Here is a 22,989-nt window from a genome sequence, read left to right as displayed (position 1 = left end):
ATATATATATTAGGGCTGTCATCGTTAACGCATGCGATTCATTTTACAGTCCTTAACGCGTTAAAATAATTTAACGCAATTAAGCACAATTTCTATTCTAACCTTTTAACCCAATTTTGCTTCTCTGTTTGCGATTAGATAATTTTAAGCCGCTAAACTCCAGGAAAGTTTTCAGTCCAATGATCCAAGTAAGCGAATGCATTCAAACAATCCGTCCAAAACAGCGCCAATATAAAGGAAACCAGGCTGATTACATCAGAGATTGCAGAGAGAACAGAGACTCGCGTTGCGTTTTCAGTGAATTATTCATTCCAGTATGTTTCGCTTTAAAACACGAGCTCTGTCATATTCTGTGATTGTCTCTGAAGAGCGCGAGTCCTCACATGTCACGTGCTTGTGTGAAGTACAGACTGAACGGATTGTCAACACATCCCACCGCTGTATGGCCAGATGAGATGCAAACTACGTTTTCTCGACTGGATAACCAGTCTCATTAGTAAAGTTTTGATGGATGAAGACTGCAATCAAGGTAAATACGATTGCGGTGGCGTAGAGGAGTCGTACAGTACAATAAGCACGCGTCCGTTATAATAATGTGTGTATGAGTGCTCTTGACGCACTGATTGTACATTGTATTTATGCACAGACATTTCCACATACATTCACGTTGTTTCCACAAACATTCACAATAATGTTTTGATTTGTCATGTTTATGTTGCTGTGTTTAGTTATGCTGAATGGATCTGTGTACTGTAGTAGATATATGCAGTCAGCAGGTGGTTGGTTTAGGTTTTTTTGGCATCAACATGTGGTCCTGTTCGATATCGCAACTTGGCTTCTGTAAAATGTAAAAAAGCTCTTTGTTGTTGCACTGTACACATACTATAAAATTCAGATTTTTTTTTTCTTATACGCTTATATGGGCTCCTTATATCATTTGGTTCTTTGGTGTCCCTTTGGAGTTTCTAAGTGTCCTTTTTTGGAAAGTCATCAGAATTTATCTTGAAAAAAGCTTTCAGAAAATATAAATTTTTGAGAATCACCCTTCAATCTTTTGGTTTACTGGATAGCAAATGATGACAAAATAAACATTTGAAACAAGATAAATGGTCTATGCTTAATTTCATGAAGTGTGCGATTAATCGCGATTAATCACAGAAAAAGTATGTGATTAATCAGATTAAAAATGTTAATCGATTGACAGCCGTAATATATATATAGATTAGCTTCCGAGAACATTCAACACGTAGTGTCATAGAGGGTCTGTAGGAATGCTGCCTCGGTCTCCAGAGATCTTCTCATTTTGGATCGACTGCATGAAAAATGTGTGGCTTTCAGCTAATTGAGAGTTGCTCCCTGGAGAGCTGTCAGTAGAGATTTCCCTCATTAGGAGGCAGCTTCAGTGGCAGGCAGCCTCCTCTCGAGTGGCCTCAAAAAACGGCAGGCTGTATTGCCCACTATCGATTTCAACCGGAGTTTGAAACGTCTGACTGACGCACAGATAAGGGGGACTAACACAGCTCAGTCCATCAGTCAACAAGCACTGCAGAGTGCACTATATAAGTCCGCCGAGTGCTGAAGCAGCCTGCTGAGTTTAAGAGAGTAAATAATAATGTTTGGGAAAAAGCATTTGATGGACGTGTGGATTGAATTGCAAGCCGGTCTAAATGGCTAAAGGGTTGTGTGTGTTCACTGAGTGGCTGTAGATGCCGTGAAGTTATAGCGAGGAGAAGTTCAGATTAACTTTCCATTGATCAGTGTCACTAACTTAATGTTCTTTTGCCCTACAGCTATTGAGATTGATCGGATGTCTTAAACAGTAAGCTACAAGATGCTGTGCTATAGTGTGAATACTGTCAAGCTGAAGGCTGTTGTTTACCATTTTAGTCATGACTGTATTTGCTTGTAGCCTTTTATTTACGTCAGTGCCAAGAAGTATGATTTGCTGCTTGCTATTGCTAGTGAGAGCGGAAAGGACGATCTCATTCAAGAGATCGTTTGATTGGATAAGATGAGTCATCACTATTTCAGTCCTGTATAGCCTATAGTATCATATTTGAAACATGATTTTCTAAAGCCTCTAAATGATCAGTATGATACATTTCTTTGCTGAAAAAACCTTTGTGCACAATGTACTACATGTCTTTCATCATCCAATGGATACAGTAGATTATACTGTTTTAATAAGTAAAAGGCCTTGTAGTATCATTGTAAAAAATGTCTACTTGAATCAGGGCTGTGCGATATGGACAAAAAAAGCCTATTGCGATTTCGTGACTGTATTTGCTTGTAGCCTTTTATTTACGTCAGTGCCAAGAAGCATGATTTGCTGCTTGCTATTGCTAGTGAGAGCGGAAAGGACGATCTCATTCAAGAGATCATTTGATTGGATAAGATGAGTCATCACTATTTCAGTCCTGTAAAGCCTATAGTATCATATTTGAAACATGATTTTCTAAAACCTCTAAATGATCAGTATGATACATTTCTTTGCTGAAAAAACCTTTGTGCACAATGTACTACGTCTTTCATCATCCAATGGATACAGTAGATTATACTGTTTTAATAAGTAAAAGGCCTTGTAGTATCATTGTAAAAAATGTCTACTTGAATTAGGGCTGTGCGATATGGACAAAAAAAGCCTATTGCGATTTCGTTGATCAATTTTGCGATTTCGATTTTAATCACGATTTTGACACACACAGACATGCTTTACAGTCATAAATGCATTCAGTGTGAATTTGAAACATATTTCCAAAAGAAAACCAATTAGAGCTTTATCAAAAAGCTGTAACATGTCTCTAGAACAGACATAAGGCAAAATAATCACTAAGTAAATGTGTAACAAAATGTCTCTAGAATAGACATATGGCAGAAAAAAATTTCTCCATTTTTAATTTTTTTTTGCCATGCATTGGTCATAGAGCTCTTTGTGGCGTTGCCTCAGATGTTGAACTAGTTAACTACCACCACGAGTGCCATCTATTATTGCCTTGTTTATCTAAAAGTGCACTTTTCCTTGTTTTAAATCTAGCCAAAAAGCCATGTGTTGACTGTGAAACAGTAGACTTTAATTGTATGCATTTATGGTGTAATTACAATATTTCCGTGCCAATCCATGTTATTTTTTACCGCGAATAATGCGCTGTTACTTTCAACGCGTGCAGCACAGCAGAAATAGACTCCGTGCGGAAACGATCGCAGCATGACTGCTGCAGACGCACCGCTCCTGGAGCGCACTGCCGGACTGCAAACGCGTGCAATGTGAACGCTCTGATCTGTTAACATGGGCGCGGACAAAATACGCACCACAGACGGAGTGTGTGAACCTGGCATTACATTTGTATGCCCGCCCGGTCTGTTCTATTCTCGTGCTCCATTTAGGCGCGCTGCATTCTGATTGGTTCGGATAGCATACTGCGGGAGGTCGGGGGCACGAAAATCGTGCTATAAAGCGATTTAGAAATCGCACACGCTCAAATCGCGATTTTATGACGATTTCAATTAATCGCACAGCCCTAACTTCAATGTCTTTTTGCTTTGAAATCTTTGTTTTTTACAAAGTAAACATGTGGAATAAGTTTTGCATAGTTGGTATCATTTCAAGATGAACATTTACTGGATTGAAACTTTCTGGATTGAAACAAACCATGTTTGATGCAGTCTACACTTTCACAAAACTAAAAAAATGTACAACAGCTGTCACTGAAGTCATTTTAACTTAGAATACATTAAACTGATTTAAAATACACAAGTTGAAAATTGCTGCACTTATTTTGATGAGTTTAAGTAATGTAAAAAAACATACTGTATGTTGTCATCATTTATTGATAATACCACTTTTTGCAATGTAAAAGTTTCCGAAATTTTCCAAAATGTTCCGGAAAAAAAAAAATAATAATAAAAAAAAAAATCCTGGAATGTTTCCAAAAATTCATCTCCAAATCCTCACCTTTGCAACCAAGGCCTGTATGTACCTGTAAGGTATATGCACCATTTAAGGGTAAATAAGAAACAAAGGTGTACCTTTCAAAAGAATACCGCCCCAGTAACTGTAACTTTTGTACCTTTTTTTCTGAGATTATATGTAAGAGTATTGATCATAAAAACTTAATTTTGAAGTAAAATAATCCTCTTAATTAAATCTGTTCATGATATACTGTAAAGCAATGCTTGGATTAAACTGCTCAGTGCCTTTATGACCTTTTTTGGAAGCTGTGGTTGCTTGGACTTTCAGTGGAGGGACAAAAACCTTTTGGTTTCATTATCTGTATCTGTATAATTTGTGTTTCAAAGTTGAATGAAAGTCTTATGGGTTTGGTACCACATGAGTTGAGTAAATGCGGACAGAATTTTCATTTTTGCGATAAAAAAAATCCCTTTAAGGTGTGCCTTTAGCTCCATTGTACCCTTCCAAAGCTGCTTGAAGGCAAGCCTCTAAGGTTAGCTAAAAAAAAAGGCAATGGAATGTACATCAGGGAAGGAGGCCAGAGGTGTTCTTATGAATGAATGTAAGTGGAGGAGGCTTCACTATGCTGAAAAAAATGCTTTTGTTGGCTAATCATCAACAGTCTGCTTTTATGACAATAAAATAGCAATGTAGCTCTAGCTCATTGTTTTGAAAGCAACTGAGCTACCATAACTCTTCTGATAAAGAATGTAGTTATGTTACTTCCTCTCTCACGCAATATGGCACTTGTAGTGGAACATATGCTAATAGAGGTGCAATTGTTCTCTATTTGTGTGTGTGTGTGTGTGTGTGTGTGTGTGTGTGTATGAGAGAGACATAGAGCATTATGTAAAAAAAAAAAAAACACATAAATACATATGTATATAAAAAATCTTAAAAAGACTACATGTAAAAGACTCCTGTTTTGATTAACTAACGTTTTAAAAAATAATTTGAGTAATAACATGCGTATATGTAACAATATGCATTGTTATAAAAAATACAATAATAATACAAATAATTAGTAGTAGCCTGTGGTAATATTCTAAATATAAGTCATTCTTAATACAATTGTCGGTAAGATTTTATTTTTACAGTGTCCTTTTTATGCATGTACAGTATTTACAATGAAAATAACAGTAAATTATGCATAATTACAAGCAACTAAAACAATTACTCGGTACTTATTTGTGTAATTACAATGTAACAAAGACACCTTAAAATAAAGTATAAGCCAATTTTTCTAATTTATAACAATTGGTCAGATATAGTTTATCATAAGATTAATCACAATTGTATTGTTTTATTTTATTTATATTTTTTGTGATTTTACAGTTTTATTTTATTGACATCAGTAGTTTTATGTTTCTCTTCAGGTTTATGCATCTACAATATCACATATTTGTATTATTTTCTTTTTCTTTATACATTTTTAATATGGTCTTGGTCTGCAAAATGGAGTACAGAGAGTTTCCGACTGGTGCTTTTCAGCTGATTTACTTCACAAAACCTAAACCTTTGTGAATACATTATTGTGCATAATTGATTATCGCCAATAATTATATAGCACAGTTCAGCAACATGAAAGTATTCTGACAAAACAGCAATAAATGCACCAAATAAAATATAGCAGAGAATATGCTTGTCGTGAAATGCAAATAAAATGACTTCAGCGAATCATTTAAATTAATATGGTGGTATTACGCATGCAAATTGGTGACATTTTCATACTGCTTCTTAATGAGCAGCATTATTACCATAAGTGGAGTGAGAGGAGCTAAACACTTCAAACCACATTTTTTAAGTAACATTATAAAACACATGAATTTAACAAAAAAATCACCACACCGTACAAAATAATGAAAGTCATACACCTAGGTTCACTTGGTCTGCTATATTCTGAAGATAACTGAGTTTAAGTGAGTGATTCTTGGCCGGAATAACCTGCAATTTGTACAAGACTTTATGCTGGTATTCAGTGCTCTGGCTATGCAAGACTACTACTGTATGTTCACTTCTTAATTAAGGTTTTACACCATTTACACATCAAACACTTTAGATTTCAAAAGAGCAAGGAGCCTCCTGTCTCCATGTCCCTTTTAATTAAAGTCTTACATCTCCACCTGTATTGCTAAAAAGGGTGAGGTTTTGAAAGTCGAGCAGTTTTGTCCCATCAGCATTCTCTTCTTACTGAAGCAGATAGATGATGAATATCTCATGAGGCTGGGAGTGTGTGAGCCTTTGTGTGCATGTGTGTGTTTTAAGAGGGAAACCCTTTTGACCTATCCTTTTCTTCTCCACAGAGCACAAACAGGACATTCGACATCCCTCTCACCCTGTCTGGATCAGTGGTTCTGAGAGAGAGGCTGAATTATGAAGAGATCACACGCTACCTGGTCATCGTTCAGGCCAACGTAAGTCTGTGCGGGAGGAGGAGAAACAGTAGGAGAGATACAGTAGATAAAAGAATGAAAGATTTACTCAACCACATGTCGTTCCAACCCTGCATGTCTTGTTCTTTCTTCTGTGTAACACAAACTGAGATGTTAGACAGAGTGTCCAAGCTTCTTTTGACCATAAAACAAAAGTAAATGGTAATTTTCTCTGCCAAACTCAAAAATGTTTCAAAAAAGATCTAAAAAAGTAGTTTATACAACTGAAAGGACTTCTTATGAAGTTGTATGAGAACTTTGTGTGAGGAACAGTCTGACATTGAAGCTTTTATTCACTGGAAATCTCCTCCAAATCTCTCAAATCTCATTTGGTGTTGTGTTCAATTCAGAAACAATGCCTTTAAACACATCATGCCATGTGTTTGCCATTAATTGAGGCTAGATGTCATTGGTTGGACTTAGTTGGTTGGATTTCAGTAAGTTCCTCAGGTAAAGGCTTTATAAGACTTGGAATAAAGTGGAACTATTTTTATGATAATTGAAGTATAATTGATGTCTTAAGGTGTGGCCACATTTACTGTTGTTGGCTAATTTTCATCAATGAAATCCAGTCATTTCAATAGGAATCCACACAACTGGGAATTTTGTTTGAGGGTGAAAGTTTTCCCCACACATATTTTGCAGAAGGTTCCAGTTGATCACATGAATTCACCGCCTTGACCAAAAGAAAGCTGCTTGATTTGAAAGGGACTTATTGTATGTGTGAGCTGTGATACATCTCTACACTTTTGACATTAGTTAATGGACCTTATTTGCCTGCAAAAATTAATCAATCTTTTGCTAATGTGACCACACCTTTCATTATCTTGGATTTGATGTCAACATGAAATGCCTTTTGCAATCAACTTCACTCCAAGTAAAACAAAGATAATTAACCACAAAAAATGGAGGACTTGAAGTCAGGAGGTTGGAAGAGTAAGTGAGATGTACAGTTTTCTCCTGGCTGTCAGTAAAATGTCTTATTGGCTACTGTGTAAGTTTGGAATCTTGTTGGATTCAAACTCCATCCCTAAGTCCAAAGTTTGTGTTTCCCTTCAGGACCGAGCTCCAAACCCAAAGGACCGGCTCACCGCCACCACCACGCTCACGGTGGATGTGTTGGACGGGGATGACCTGGGCCCAATGTTTCTGCCTTGCAGCCTGGTAGACAACACCCGTGACTGCAAACCTCTCACGTACCGCGCCAGCATCCTGGAGCTCACAGATCCGGTGAGCGGTTCCTTATCCTGTGCTTTTCCAGCTGTGTCTTACGTTGAGTAGTTACATTAAGTCTCCTCGTATATTGTAGCTCCAGCCCGAGAATTTAACTGGCACTGGTATGTAGTTTGACTGAAATGTATTTTGCATTTCTGTTCTTGAAGAACATCTCTATTACTTGACAGACCAAATGGCTTTGCATTGCACACGCTTCTAGCAATAGGGATTGTTTCATTTCTGATCCTACAGTGTTTTGATTCTTTTAGTCTTTTCTATCACTTACTTAGTCTCATGAGAAATTTGACTCGTTTTAGTTCATTTTGAGTTGGACATGTCGGAAATAATGACTTCTGGTTCAATAAATATGTCAAGAACCTATTTGGTGAGGGAGTGACTCCTTAAACTGATTCAAACAGAATCATCAGTATGAGACTGATTCTTGATAGACATTAAAAATGGCTCATTTGTTGCAGTTTAGTGAATAAACCAATAACTGCTCTACTGAGTGAGTCATTAACTGACTCAAGCAGGTTTTTTAATGTAATTCGTTAAAAATGACTTTCTCATTTTGGTGAATTGGACAGTTTGGGTCTTGCTGTATGAGTACTTGGCATTAAAATCCATATTTAAAACCATACAACCATTCTGGTTCCAGTAGTTTAAAAAAATGGACACAGTTCTGAATAAGAATCAGTCAAGAACCTATTTGGTGAGGGAGTGACTCCTTAAACTGATTCAAACAGAATCATCAGTATGAGACTGATTCTTGATAGACATTAAAAATGGCTCATTTGTTGCAGTTTAGTGAATAAACCAATAACTGCTCTACTGAGTGAGTCATTAACTGACTCAAGCAGGTTTTTTAATGTAATTCGTTAAAAATGACTTTCTCATTTTGGTGAATTGGACAGTTTGGGTCTTGCTGTATGAGTACTTGGCATTAAAATCCATATTTAAATGCCGTTACAACCATTCTGGTTCCAGTAGTTTAAAAAAATGGACACAGTTCTGAATAAGAATCATTTTTTTGGCTCACAATCATACAAACAAGTTGCTGTTGTCATTACTTTTTAATTACCACCAAAAATTAGTTTTTGAAGTGAAACGTAATATAGATAAATGAGATGATTAAGGGATAATTTGTGAGTGAGTGTGAACGTGTATGCAACAAAATGCAAGTGTAAAATGTAAATAATACAAAAGTCTTATTTTTGTGCTAAACTTTGTCTGGCTCAAGGGCAAAGTGGTGATGGGTTTTTAGTAACTCAGTTCACGGGTCACCCCTATCTACGATTGCACCTGCAATATTTGCAGCGCCAGCGCAGAGCCTTGAGCACTAGGATATCGCCACCCGGCTTATGTGATAAATACTTCTTTAAAAACATGAAATTATGGCCATGGGGCATACAACCTTAAATCAGCATTTCTATTAGCTTCAGATTTGGTTGATGTATTGAAAACTTGATTTATTTTCAGCCAACTCTCAACAAAGTGAAATTATGTTTTACTTGAATATTGCACAGTTTTTTTGTTGTTGTTTTTTTGCATGAAGTTGCATTCATAACCTATTTTACTCCAATAATGTGATGTGTTTACGAGTGAAATGGGTTACTCAATGAAGTGGGTAGGACAGAACTTAATTTTATTTATTGAGAGTTAATGAAAAGTGAGAGTTACCAGAATAAAAGAAAAAGTGTAAGAGTGTAAGTTAAACAATCCTAAAACAATGTTTGTTAACATTAACCAATAGCCCAAAAGGACCTATTTGAACCTCCATTTTTGGTATTAATCTCAGCCGTTACGTTTGTTTGGACATCTTGCTGGTCTGGTCTGCTTCTGGTACCGCAACAGCTTTGGGCAGGATTGATGTCAGGAAATTTCCTCTGTTTGAGTCACTCTGTTGGCGGCATACTTCTTTATACTGAGTTATTGCCGTGTTGCTTGACTCAGCTTTGAAGTTTTACATCACAGACAGGTGCTTTAATATTCCGCTGTACATTTTTCTGATACACTTTGGAATTCATTTGTTCCTCAATGATAGAAAGCTTCTGCCAGAAAAAAAAAAACCTTCCTGTACCAATATAGTCATTTCACCTTGCTTCACAGTTGAGATGATGAGTGGAGCAGAAATTTGTTGCAAGTAGAGCAAGAGCAAGTATTTATTTCAATTTCTTTCTATATCCACCTTTTTTTCCTATGATTCAGATGCCTATAGTCGCCAGTCTGTTTTACATTCATGTTGCTTTATGGTTTTATAAAATGGAAAGACATACACTCTTTTTGGACAACATTTTAACTGATAAAGGCACAATCACAATCAAGCCACAATGTTTCCCTTTCTTCTGTGCAAGGCAAATGGCATAGATCTTCTTCTGGAATGTCTTCTTCTACACAAATATTGATAGATACACAAATATATATATATATTTTTTTTGCAGCAATGCCATAGAAGAACCATTTTAGGTTCCCCAAAGAACCTTTCAGTGGACAGTTCTTAAAACAACCATTTTTTAACAATAAAGAATAATTTGTGGAAGGTTCCATGGATGTTAGAAAGCTTCATGGTTCTTCATGAAACCATAGATGCCAATAAAGACCCTTATTTTAAGAGTGTATTTGTGTAGCAAACAACAACAGCATATTGAACTTGAACTCACATTTAAATGGCATTTTAAACAATTAAGTTGATTTTATTTTTATATATTTTATATGGTTCTAGCTTTTATATGACTTTAAATGTGATCTGCATTATAGACAAACTACATTATGAAGTCATCACGGCAGCGCCAATTGGTTGTTCAAGAAATATAATTTTGCTGGGTTATAAGCCTTATGTAATATAAATAAATGTGTTTTGCATGTGGTTAGTTGCATAAGATTTTGATTGGACTCATTAAAGAAGCTACATTAAAGAAATTCAGATTTATTTATTTATTTTTTCTTTCAAAGATAAAAATCTAGCAAATCTCTTTATGGATAATAACTTTTTTCTTTGTTATAAAACCCAGTGTGTTTATACAGTCAAGCTGTCAGTCTGCAAAGTATGTTAATAGTGCTAAAAGCACGGAAAGCTAAAAGCATTACAAGGTAGATAATTCACAGGTAATTAGTTTAACACTTCAAACACGAGAGGTGATGGTGATTCATTGATTAAATATTCCTAATTTAAATGTAAAACAGATTGCTTGTTAACAGTGTACTGAAGAAACCTTTTTTAAACAAGGAAAACAATTCTTAGCACTACTACTTCTCACTGCAGAAGCATTCAGTTTTATGACAATAACATGTGTTATTTCCTTATCGTTCACACTTTTTTAATTAGTTAATTAGGCTTAGAAAGTCCCAGAATCTAGAAAACAAAGTTGCATAAAACATAAAACTTTTGTATCACATTTTCTTTCCCCAACCGTAGTAAAAGCAAGCTTAGAGCTTTTTGTTCATTGTGGTGGTGTTAGTACATTAGTGCTTTAGCTCTTTCAGCCCATTTGCCCTATCCATGCTTGTCTGACAGCCAGAGTGAGCAAAGAGGTGCTCTAAATCATGTTTATTTTAACATTTTGAGCCGTTTGACTTCGGGCCAGCAGATGCATCCAAGCACACATTTTAGAGGAGCTGTGTTGTGCGTGGCCAATGATTAGGTATTCTAAAGCTCAGCCGCCTTTATCAGCTGTCAGAGGAGCTGCACTCTGCTCTGTGTGTCATTACTTATGTGGTCAGTTCACTCCTCAGCTCGCCTCTTTTTCACTTCCATGTGTCCCCCTCTGTCTGTACCCTCTTTGTTTTAACACGTCTGCACTCCTCTGTTTCTCTCTCTTTTTCTTACTGCCTACCGTGTTATCTCATGATGTGCTTCCTGGAGTATATCGGCCCCTCTGCTACAGACCTATTGAAGTACTTCATGTACTTAATTATTTCGCCCGTGTTCTGGCTAGATTAAAAAAATGGCACCTTCGGAGAATAAATTTAGCCGAAAGAGAGAAATAAGAGAAATCTTTACGTACGACTGAGTGATATGACAAAAATCATATATCATGCGGTGAATAATTTGGCAAATGTGGAATATATAAGATAAATATTTGGATATGTAATGTATATATATATATATATATATATATATATATATATATAATAAATGAATGAATGAATAAATATCTTATGCATATCACCTAGCACTACTCCACACAAACCAAAATATTGTGAATTATGAAGTCACACAGCTTGCCTGCAATATACATGCATGCAAACACACCTAACCTCAAATTTTCCAGCATCCTCTCAATCCTCTCTTTTTTTTCTCTCTGAATTTTTTTTTTCTTTTTCCTATTAAGAGACAACATCTTTCTCAGCAAATCAGCAGAAGAGAGACACATCTGTTGCTCTCCTGCACAGCAGAATCACGTGTGGAAGGTGCTTTCACCTAGACAAACTGATCATGTCTGACAGGTGTTTTATTCGGTCTCTGAGAGCCTCTCCACTCCTAACACAACATGAAAGGTCAAGTAAAGCCAGCCTCAAGTGGCAACCGTCTTGCGTTTGCTGTCTTTCCCCGCGTAGGCCATCTGAAATGGATACTGCAGCTACCAAGTCAAATACCTTTGGGGAAACCAATGAGTGTAAATGCCACATAGGGGGATCCAGGACTGAAGAAATTAATAGCTTTTTTTCAGAGTCTACTGGCAATTTTGGCTGAGCTACGGCTGCTATTTGAAGTCCTCTCCCATTCCCACGTATGGATTATTATTGAGCATACACGCGCAGGTTTGCTGTAATGGCTTTTCCCCATTTCACCACACAGCTGAAAGGATATGAGAAAGCAGCGCTCGTTGTAATCCAGGTGCTGTTTGATAAATCCTGTAATGGCGATGATTAGGTAATCTTCTGCTTTTGCCGAGTGCGTTTCATGTGTCGAGGGCATCAATTACTCTATCACCATCACAGAGGGTTCTGCAGTTTTAAATGCTAAAATCGATCTATGTATATATGTACATAATATATGTATTATTGTATAGTTTGTGTAATATATGTGTAATATTTATATATGTATTTTTTGATAACACTTTAAAAGGTGTCCTTGTTAAACGTTACATATACTTACTATTATAATAACAATAAATAATGCAAAATTACATGCAAGTAACTCTAAACCAAACCCTAATCATATAGTAATTGCATGTAGTTAATTAATATTACTCACTACTTAAATGTATAATTACACTGTAACAAGGACACCTTAAAATAAAGTGTAACCTATTTTTTAAATATATATATTTATATAACATAGAAATAAAATGATACAATTATTTATAAAACATAATAGATACGTAATATGTATTTTATATATTTAAATATGCAATTATATATGCTTAAAACTATTATATTAAGATATTATATATGTATACATTATTTATAAATTACATTTGTTATGGTCTTGCATTTCAGATAAAGATAAAGCAAACTATGTATTACCTAATAATTAGTAATTAAAAATCTATTAAAAAAATGTATAGTTATGTGCAGTTTAGCACTTTTGCCATGTTGTTTTAAAGTAGTGTTTGATATTGTATAATATCTAGACATCTAATATTTGAATGTTTATCAAATGTATCATGAATTTAAAATTGGTCATTCATTTACTGGGCTTCAATAAAACAAGAATAAATAATGTTATTAATAATTGTATTTAAATAATTTAAAAAACTTTTATTTTGCAGGCAACAGACAGATTATTAAAACAAAAATTGTTTTTTTTTGTAATCGATTGAATAAGTTCATTTTCATCCCAGCAGGGGTCTGAATGTGTTATATTGGAGTAGATGGTGCATGTGGACTCTCTGTGGAAAACCATCCTGGAGTCAGGCCAGTCTTATCTAAAGGGCAGCGAACAGGGATGACAACACATTTTGATACTCTAATTTGGTTATTTGGCCAGTTTATTGCTTCAGCGGCCCACTGTTGGGAGCTCATGGTGGGAGGTTAATAAAACGCCAGTAATGAGTCACGTTCCTCATTAATTACTGTAATAAAAGACTGGGTTCAAAGATCCCATATGGACCGAGCTCATCTCACCCCCCTGGACACTTAGGCCAGAAACATTGTCGACTCAGGGTCATAAATAAGCAGCACAACATTGGTAATAAAAATAAATATTTCTTAAGCATCAAATAAGCACATTGGAATGAATCCTGAAGGATCATGTGTGCAATAATGATGACAATTCTGATATGCCATCACAGGAATAAATTACATTTTAAAACATATTCAAATAGAACACAGTTTATTTGAATTGCAATAATTATCAAATAAATGCAGCCTTGGTAAGCAAGAGTACTTTTGCGTTACTTCTTGTCAGCTGGGTGGGCTTGCTTGCTTATTTGTTTTCTAATATCAAAAAATCCCAAAGTTATATTTTTTGCAACTTTCACAACAAAAGTGAAATTAATAAGCCTCATTTGAAAAAGTAACTCTAAATGTAAGAGTAATCTGATTATGTGTTACTTGTAATGCGTTAACAACAACACTGAGTGCATGTTTATAAGACTCTCAAGTACGCCACCATTACCGTAGTTGATTCAACAACGCAAACTGAATTAAAACCCACTATAGCACCTATTATGGTAATGCTGAGAATTGCATTACATTCGGAATTGCATTATGACACATTTCAGCAAACAGTTGCATGAACTTGCATAGGGAAAAGCGTTAGCATTCACTTAGGTATGCTATGGGCCTTTGGCTACATTAACATAACAGCACGATACACTTGTCAGTACTGTTTGAAGAGCTAAATATGGTTCCGCTCATATAAAGTTCGTTATGAAAGCAAGTGACAACCACATTCTATAACCAAAGTGATTACCTGCAATTTTCAAGGGTCATGACTGAATGTTTAGAGTGTGTTCAGTTGGTAAGTGCTGCATTAACAGAACAACAGTCCACAATTAGCTGCCTTTCATGTCACTGACATACATGTGACATAAGAGCTTGCGTCGCGGGTTATTGTTCTGCTGTCAATCACTAATATTACTGGCTGTCAACCTATGTCAGGTTAGGGAAAATGGCTGAAAAAATGGCTGTTGTGTAGCTGTTGAATGAGACCAAACTCCCATTCTGTTTGGCTACAGGAATAACTAAAAAAAAAACTTTATGGCCACATAGATGATCAAATGAAAGCAACAGAATATAGTTTAATAATTTATATTTTTGCCATTGTTATGCAACTTAATATTTGTGTGTTTATCTGTACTTTACAGTGGCTGGATTCAAACACGGTTCATCCATTTGGATCCAGAATTGTCAATATATAATAACAAAATTAATCTTTGTTGACACAATATGGAGCCCTGAGATTTACTCTTGCTGTCTTTAATTAGTGAAAAGAATTGACTTTAGTTTTCTTTTTAAACAGTATTTGATCAGGTCCTACAGTAATTACAGCACCATTTTAGTTTTAGCTATTAATGAATACAGATGTTTTAACTAAAAACTATAACTAAAACTAAAACTATTAAAAATAAAAATGAAATAAAGCTGAAATATAAATACAAGATATAAATATTAGAATGAAAAACGTACACACACACAAAAATGTCTGGACAACTATCTGAAATAAAATAAGTAAACTTGAAATAAATGATAGATAAATAAATACATAAATAATAAATAAATAACAAAAGCACATAATGAAATGGCTAAAACTTTAACTCAAATTAAAATGTAAGAATAAAAGCTATTTCAAAATATTAACAAATGGTATATTGTTCTTGTGAACAAACATAGATCCAGGTAATATGAAACAAAGCTCACTGCATTACAGTCTAGTTTCTTTTTTTTCTTTTTTTCAATGACAAATTCAAATGAATTGTGAGCTACTTTGGCTTATGATGACTTGCATAAGTAATATCAAATATATTACTGTAAATAAGTCATTTTCCCTTGAGAATTTTCTCCCAGGACTGTACACATGCAGCATTTGTGTGCATAATGGATGACTCAGGGAGTATTATGGGTAATCACACCCAGCGAAGACCCCATGAGCTTGTGATTTACTGCTGTCAGAGACATTATAATTGCAGGGGCTGGGAATTACAGGGCAACCATGAGAAATAAATCTTAACCATGCTGATTTTCTGCTGCTGCTTATTAAATCTAGGAGGAATACATGTGTTTGTTTGTCCAGTTACCATTTTTATGCAGCATAGCCGAGACTGGGCAGCGTGTTCTGTTCTGTTCTGTTGAAATGAAAGATGAACTTTGAGTCTGGAATCTTATCTTTCTCCTTGAATTTGGTGTTTGTAATTTGCAGTGTATTTGGAGTTTATTTATAATGTTCCATGCTTATATCTGACTCACAGTTCTGTAAATCGATGTTCTCTTCATTTTTAAATCGGTAGTGTTGTTTTTTAAGACTATGCCTCGTACTTTGGTGCGTAACTTGTGCAATATTTGTGGCTTGTTGAGAATATGTGTGCTATTATACCTTTCTAAGCAATGCCGCATTTAGATTTTTGCCTGTAGTCTTTAAAATAAGAGTGCCTAAAGCAATGCCATAGAAGAACCATTTTGGGTTTCCAAAAGAACCTTTAAATGAACAGTTCTTAAAAGAACCATATTCTTAGTTTTAAGAACATTCTACAGGTCTATTATAGCCTACAATGAATTATAGGCCTATAGTTTAAATACAATTGTTAACACTTCAGTCATCAATAGCCGGGTTTCCATCCAAAGTTCCGAATTTAACTTATGTGCAAAATTGGAATATCGCATAAAACATTTGCGAACAAGCACTGTTTCCATCCAACGAGTCAGAGAGAACAAAATCGTCACTTCCTGATAAACTGGCACTAAATATCACTAAGAAAAGTAAGAGAAGCCACTGAATATAATAATTCTCAAATATAATCAATTACTTGCACTTTGAGTGAGCAGACGAAACACAATAAATGCGGTCTTACTTTCGGAGGTGAATGTCAGCTGTTTGGGAACGCAGTTGAATCAACGTTCATGGTCACGGGAAGAAGGAGGCGGGAACCGGCGAACATTTAAAGAAAACTTTAATAATAAAACAAACACAAAATAGCGCGACAGCCCCTCGCGGACGACTGTCGCGCACAAACAGAACCAAAACACAAAATAAACTCCAGGCCTGGTCCTCTCTCGTCCAACACTGTCGTCACTCCTCCTTTTATCCTTCCGGAGCTCCTCCGTGGGACTCGAGACCGGCGAGTGGCGCAGGTGTCGTGCATTAGCATTTCCTCCACCGGCCTCGCTCCGTTCCCACGGCACTCGGCCCCGCCCCTCTCATCACAGCAGTCATGGTAGACCGTTCTGGGAGGCAGTTATACAGAAATACTTTGACGACAGACTTTGCTCGGGCACTTCAGAATGACCATGACAACATTTCAGATGCTGTGCAACAAAATCGGTCTGCTGGTTAGTCAGGTTGTGCTGTCCCGTAGCGCAAAGTCACATTATTTTTTGAACGCTCATGCGGGATTTATTCGCAAAATGCGTTTCAATCTACCATCATTCGCATTAACCCTTTTTCGCACAAGTCAAAAACCACCTCAAGGGAGCGTAAAAACAGGGATTTATTTTCGAAATTTGGCGTTTCCATCACTCGTTTCTCATGCGATACTTCAAAATGCACATTAAAACAGGGTGATGGAAACATAGCTAATGAAACGGAGCAACTTTATTTTATAAGCACCGACTTTCAAAAACAACCTGTTCAACACGAAATAGCCTACGTTTCTTCTCATTGTTTTCACTATGGTCGGGCCACAAGAGAAACATTAAGGACATATATTAAAACAGTTATAGCCTATACCGCATATTATTTCAGTTTTCCTACTTCAACATTTAATTCAATTAGATTTATATATATATATATTTATATATAGTGTTGCAACTAAAAAAAAATATTTGCCACTGAGATTGAAAGTTAATTGCTGTTTCTCACAGCTTCGCCCCCCGGAGGTCACATTCATCATTCGCGATGATCATTTCAGAATAGTAACTATTATAAAACTTTCTGTTATTCCTTTTGAGGCATAAATTACTGTAATTTCATCAGTCATCAAGAGTCTGTGCCGTCAACTTAACATACTTTTTCAAAATCCAGTGTTTAGTTGATCCTGTTAAGCAGTGGTATAAACTATTCTAGTCAGTGCAATTAGTTACTGTACTTAAGTAACTTTTTCGATACTTTACTGAGTATCAAAGATATTACCAACTTTTACGCTCTACTCGGGTGCATTTTTGAATAAATATATGTACAGTACTCTTCACTACATTCGTAATAAGTAATGCAATTACTTGTTACATTTTACATGACACCTTACTTTTTCTGCAGCAGTTTATTTCTGCTACAAAATAAGTAATATCGCCATCTACAGGGCATTGAAGGTACTATGTCTTGTGCATTTTGCCCTTACTCACCCCAAATAGGCTACTTTACGTGAATGTACCGTAAGTGCATTAGTAGGTAGTTGTGAATCTCATGCATTTGACATATAAAATGAGGACATGGCTGAGACCTTTTTGAAGGATGTTGGTTTACTTATGCCCTTGTTGAGTACTTGAGCTTTTCTGAGACTTCAGTGTTTGTAGACATTTAAGAGGCTGTTGTGTCAACCTTGTTTTATTGCAGTACTGAGGTGATGTCTATTGAGTGTTGAGGACTAGTGCATCTTTGAGCCTACATTCTGTACGAGTAAAATTATTAAATGCTGTTAAAATCAGATACTCAAGTCATGTTGGAATTGGTGACTTGTAATTTGTAATGGAGTCATTTTGCTGTAAGGTATCTGTAGTTTTACTCAAGTACAGTTTTCAGGTTCTCTTTACACCTCTGCTGATAAGCGATCATTGTCAAATTTGCAAACATAATGGCTTTCTTCTTCTGTGAAGGGGTTTGGGGTCACAGCGGCCCGTTAAAGACCTATATTAATTTCTTTAAGCTGTTGAACACACAAAAAAAATATTTTGAAGAATGTTGGTTACCAGGATTGGAATGTATCTTTTTCACTCATAAGCCAATTTGGCTGCTAAATTGGCTGCTAAAAAAAAATAACAGATTCTGAAATAAACCAACAGCTTGCGGCTGTCCACAGTGGATGTGACAAAGCGGGCATTTTTTAACAACTTTGTGTTAGTAAGTCATAAATAGAACGAGGCATCAGTTTACTGTCGGGGATTTGTCGTGTCATGCCACATCCAGTGTAGACATCATCACTTGATCGTAATGGGTTCTTTTGTATTTTGTGGCTTCGCATCCGGTGTAGACACGGTGTGAGTCTTCAGTCATTTTTCGACTCTTCGTTATTGCTTCAATGCAAAGGAAACCAGCGAGCCCGCCGCACCGTTATTTGTCAGGTATGTTCAAGTAAGCTAGATATGCACAGATGCTGTGCAATTAGGCTTTATTTAATATATCACGATGACTCATAAGTTCAGTATTTGCACTAAATCTGTGTAGATTTAGAGTGAATATACCGTATTGGCCCGAATATAAGACGACCCTGATTATAAGACGACCCCCCTTTTTCCAGATGTACCTTTTGGAAAAAGGCTTTTTAAAAACCTAATCAGTAAAACACATTTTGTCTTCAATTATTTTCATATTGCATATTTTTCCTATTTTAATTTTTGTTTTGAAAGTATGGTAAAAACTGGTCAAATGTACCAACAATCACATTTAAAAAATATACACTTTTTGATATACCATTAAAAAAAACGGTAGCCCATCTGAATTAGGACATTTAGGCTATCCATCTAATAGTAGCCTACCAAAATCTTATTAACAGTAGAAGTTAAATCTTACTGTAGTCTTCAAATCTGGGTACTGTCTTACGTTTTAAAATCACAAAGGGAGTTTGGTCCCATCAGGCTAACGTGACAGTCACGACTCATGCAGCTGTAAGATTTTCTTATTCTTTTGTTTTTACTCGCGATCTTTACAACACGCATTGCATTACGTATTTCATGGCAAACTCGTTTTATGCATATTTGGCGCCACCTATTGTTGTGGGTGTATTATTGACATGTCAAAGTCTAGACCCCGAATATAAGATGACGTGTTTTTTCAGATGTATTTCCAAGAAAAAAAACATCGTCTTATATTCGGGTCAATACGGTAATTTACGAAAAGTAACCTGCCAGATTGGTTATTGATTTGACTGCGTTACCCACCACAGTTGATTTTTACCCACATTTGGTGGGTTGGCAGGTGTTCATTTCAAACCCTGTTGGTAACCAAACAGTTGATGCTAGCCACTAATCAGAATGTCATATTGAATCTTCCAGTGATAATGGCAGACTTCTCGCTGGTGATTTATGCAGGTTTCTCCAATCATTTAATCTGCTTAATCTCTGCCCACTGCAAGTTTGCTTTCATCTGCCGCCACTTTTGAGTGCCATGCCCACATCGCAACATCCAATCAACAATCGATGAACCGAACCAAGTCCCCGCCCTACTTTTTTTTCTTTTCTGTTAATCCATTCCACTTAGATATACGTCACAGTAGAAAGAAGAAAAGATCTCAAGTTACTTCAGTTTTGTCACGACTTCAAGCTTGTGTCAGGTATTTTGCTTGTCAGTGTTCGTCTCAAGATCCTGCCACCCAAATGGACAAATGTTCTTTCAGAAGAGAGTTTTGCCACAGCTGTCTTGAGGATTAGTTTCTCTCTGCTCTTTGCTGACTTGCAGAGCAGCTTTTTGTTTTCTGGCAGCTTCATTTTCACCAAGGCGTCTCTGAGTTCACCCACGCCACTTACTGTAACACTGTCATTTTCCAGAGGCGGCTTGAATTATAGATGAGCATATTTACTGACAGGTGATATTATGGCTGAGACAGAGAGAGATGCAGGGGGAGATTTACTTATCCCTCAGGCACAGGGAATGTGGAAGATGGGTCTCTGGAGCTCATAAACGAGAAAGGGGAAATGTGGCCTTGAATTCTGCGGCCAAACATCTGCAGCTCATTTGCAGCAAGTGACAGGAATGTTGATGTAGCTTCTCACATGTGATCACTGTGTTGTCACTTTGTTCCCTGGTAAATTTATGTGGCGTGGATCTCCTCTCACCATCTACTTTCCTCTAAATTTGCAAGTGCACATGTTGTGATGACGTAACATGACAGCACCAAAATGCCTTTATTGCTACTGTGCCACAGCAGAGAAATAAAGTGTCATTATTGTTTATCTTGTATCATTGTATTGTATTGCATTGCATCATCTTCTTCTTCTTTTTTCTTTTACTTGTTTGCTAGTCCAAGTGTGCATTTTCCAAATGCTTTGTGTCTTATGTGTCTAAATACTTGTATCTCTTATTAAGTGTGTTTGTTCTAACTGGAAAAATGACAAATGGGTCACTAATGCTTTTTGTCCATCTACAAAATACATTTATTTATTTATTTTGCAAAATAAATGACATGCATATCATACACTTATTCTGAGTATGATATTAATTTCTAAATTTGATATTTTGGGGGGCTTAACATGGGGGGGAAAAGATAGATATCAAACATATATTTCTTATATAATTGTTCCTGATAATATAATGAAGAAAAGCTAATAAAAAAGGATGGCATTCTTAAAAACAGAAGTGTAATATTGCATAATACATATTGCATTATATATATATATATATATATATATATATATATATATATATATAGGCGTAATATTATTTATCTTACTTTGTTTGTTTTAATTATGTGGTTTGTTTATGATGTGCAACCAGCACAATAAACAAACAAAGAAAAAAAAAGATAATTAAATACATTCTTGAAAAGGAAAAGAGGAATACATTGACTAAATGCAGTTAAACAGTTTTGGTCAAATATATTTAACAATTTTGTCCTGTCTTGTCATGTTATGTGACCAACAAAGTCACGTAGTGCAACCAACATATATGTAAAAAAAAAAGTATTTAAATTTTTTTTTTTTATATTTCTAAATGAATACTTCATGTAATTTGTTAAAAAATGTGTTTAATCTTGAAAAAATAAAATAAAAAGGAAATTAAGTGAAGTTAAGTGAAGTAAAGGGAAGTGTGGACAAGTATGGTGACCCATACTCGGAATTTGTGGTCTGCATTTAACCCATCCAAGTGCACACACACACACACACCATGAACACACACCCCCGGAGCAGTTCTTTAAATATTAAATATTTACTTAACTGTTTAAATTTAAGTAAAGATTAAGATGTACACTCACATGTTGTCATAGTTTTTTTTTGTTGTTACCTGCATGTTTATCAAGTCATTACATTTACACAATTTCTTGTTTTTCCAAATCAACATTTTCAGAAAGTTTTTTTTCTCTCTCAGTGTAAATAATGTCTTCTCCATGTCTCTTTTCCAGGGCCGAGTAAACCCTGTCAACGTGACTCCTCCCATTCAAGCTGTGGATCAAGACAGAAACATCCAGCCTCCGTCAGACCGCCCGGGAATCCTGTACTCCATTCTCATCGGTAGGTTTCCATCAGGCTCTCTGTACTCTATATTGAGTCACTACCGGCATACAAGGCCACACTGTGCAGGAAACAGTGGTATTCCAGGAGAGGCAAAGCGGAACGGCGGGTCGGAAATTCAGCTGGAGTCAAATGCATTTATGCCGCGGGCAAGGTGCGCCCACCCACTGTGCTTTGAGATGAAACCTGGAAGCGCAGCAGCGGGCTCAGGGAACCACGCTGCTCGCGACCTGAGCCGAGGAACTAAAGTGCACCACCGGAATGGTTAGACCTCCAGTCAGGGATATGTCAGAACACATTGTAGGCCACAGACGTGCGGCTCAATATGACAGCAGCCTCATGCTTTTAACTATCAACAAAGCACTTGTGTGCCACTATTTATAGAGGAAGTGCATTAGTGGTTTTAATTTGCCTTTCTGTTTGAAGTATGTCTATGAAAATGAATACGCTACTGAATACGCCTCAAAATCATGGTGCCCCGGTGAGTTATTTTGTTCAGTGTCGAACTCTTGAATGCAAGTCGTTCGTCTTATGCGTCCCTTCATTGATTCTCTAACCTTCTGTTTTTCTAGGCAAACCTGCGTCATATGCAGAGTATTTCTCCTTGAATCAAACCACAGCTGAGCTTCAACTCCTGAAACCCATCAGCAGGGAACAGTACCAGCATTTGGACTTGGTAATCAAGGTAATAACCACAACATCAACAACAACAATCAAAATGAAATTAATGAATGAAATTAAATGTCCAACATCATAAAAAACCCATTATATATGATTAAAATGAATGAATGAATGAATGAATGAATGAATGAATGAATGAATGAATGAATGAATGAATGAATGAATGAATGAATGAATGAATGAATGAATGAATGAATGAATGAATGAATGAATGAATGAATGAATGAATGAATG

General features: G+C 36.1%; 1 protein-coding gene across 1 annotated transcript in view; it reads left to right on the top strand.

The window, feature by feature from the left end:
- The window catches only part of LOC107593505 (protocadherin-15), a gene marked incomplete at its 3' end in the record, with an annotated part of 149,335 nt that extends 126,576 nt beyond the window's left edge, over nucleotides 1–22,759 (top strand). The window contains exons 8-11 of the mRNA XM_016283242.1: nucleotides 6,253–6,363; nucleotides 7,441–7,611; nucleotides 21,966–22,074; nucleotides 22,647–22,759. Coding sequence (XP_016138728.1) covers nucleotides 6,253–6,363; nucleotides 7,441–7,611; nucleotides 21,966–22,074; nucleotides 22,647–22,759 — 504 coding nt within the window. The remainder of the gene's footprint in view (nucleotides 1–6,252; nucleotides 6,364–7,440; nucleotides 7,612–21,965; nucleotides 22,075–22,646) is intronic.
- Nucleotides 22,760–22,989: the final 230 nt, after the last annotated feature.

Source organism: Sinocyclocheilus grahami, unplaced genomic scaffold, assembly GCF_001515645.1.
Source record: "Sinocyclocheilus grahami isolate Dianchi unplaced genomic scaffold, SAMN03320097.WGS_v1.1 scaffold172.1, whole genome shotgun sequence".
NCBI classification, from domain to species: Eukaryota; Metazoa; Chordata; class Actinopteri; order Cypriniformes; family Cyprinidae; genus Sinocyclocheilus; species Sinocyclocheilus grahami.
This window is presented reverse-complemented; position numbering and strand designations above follow the sequence as displayed.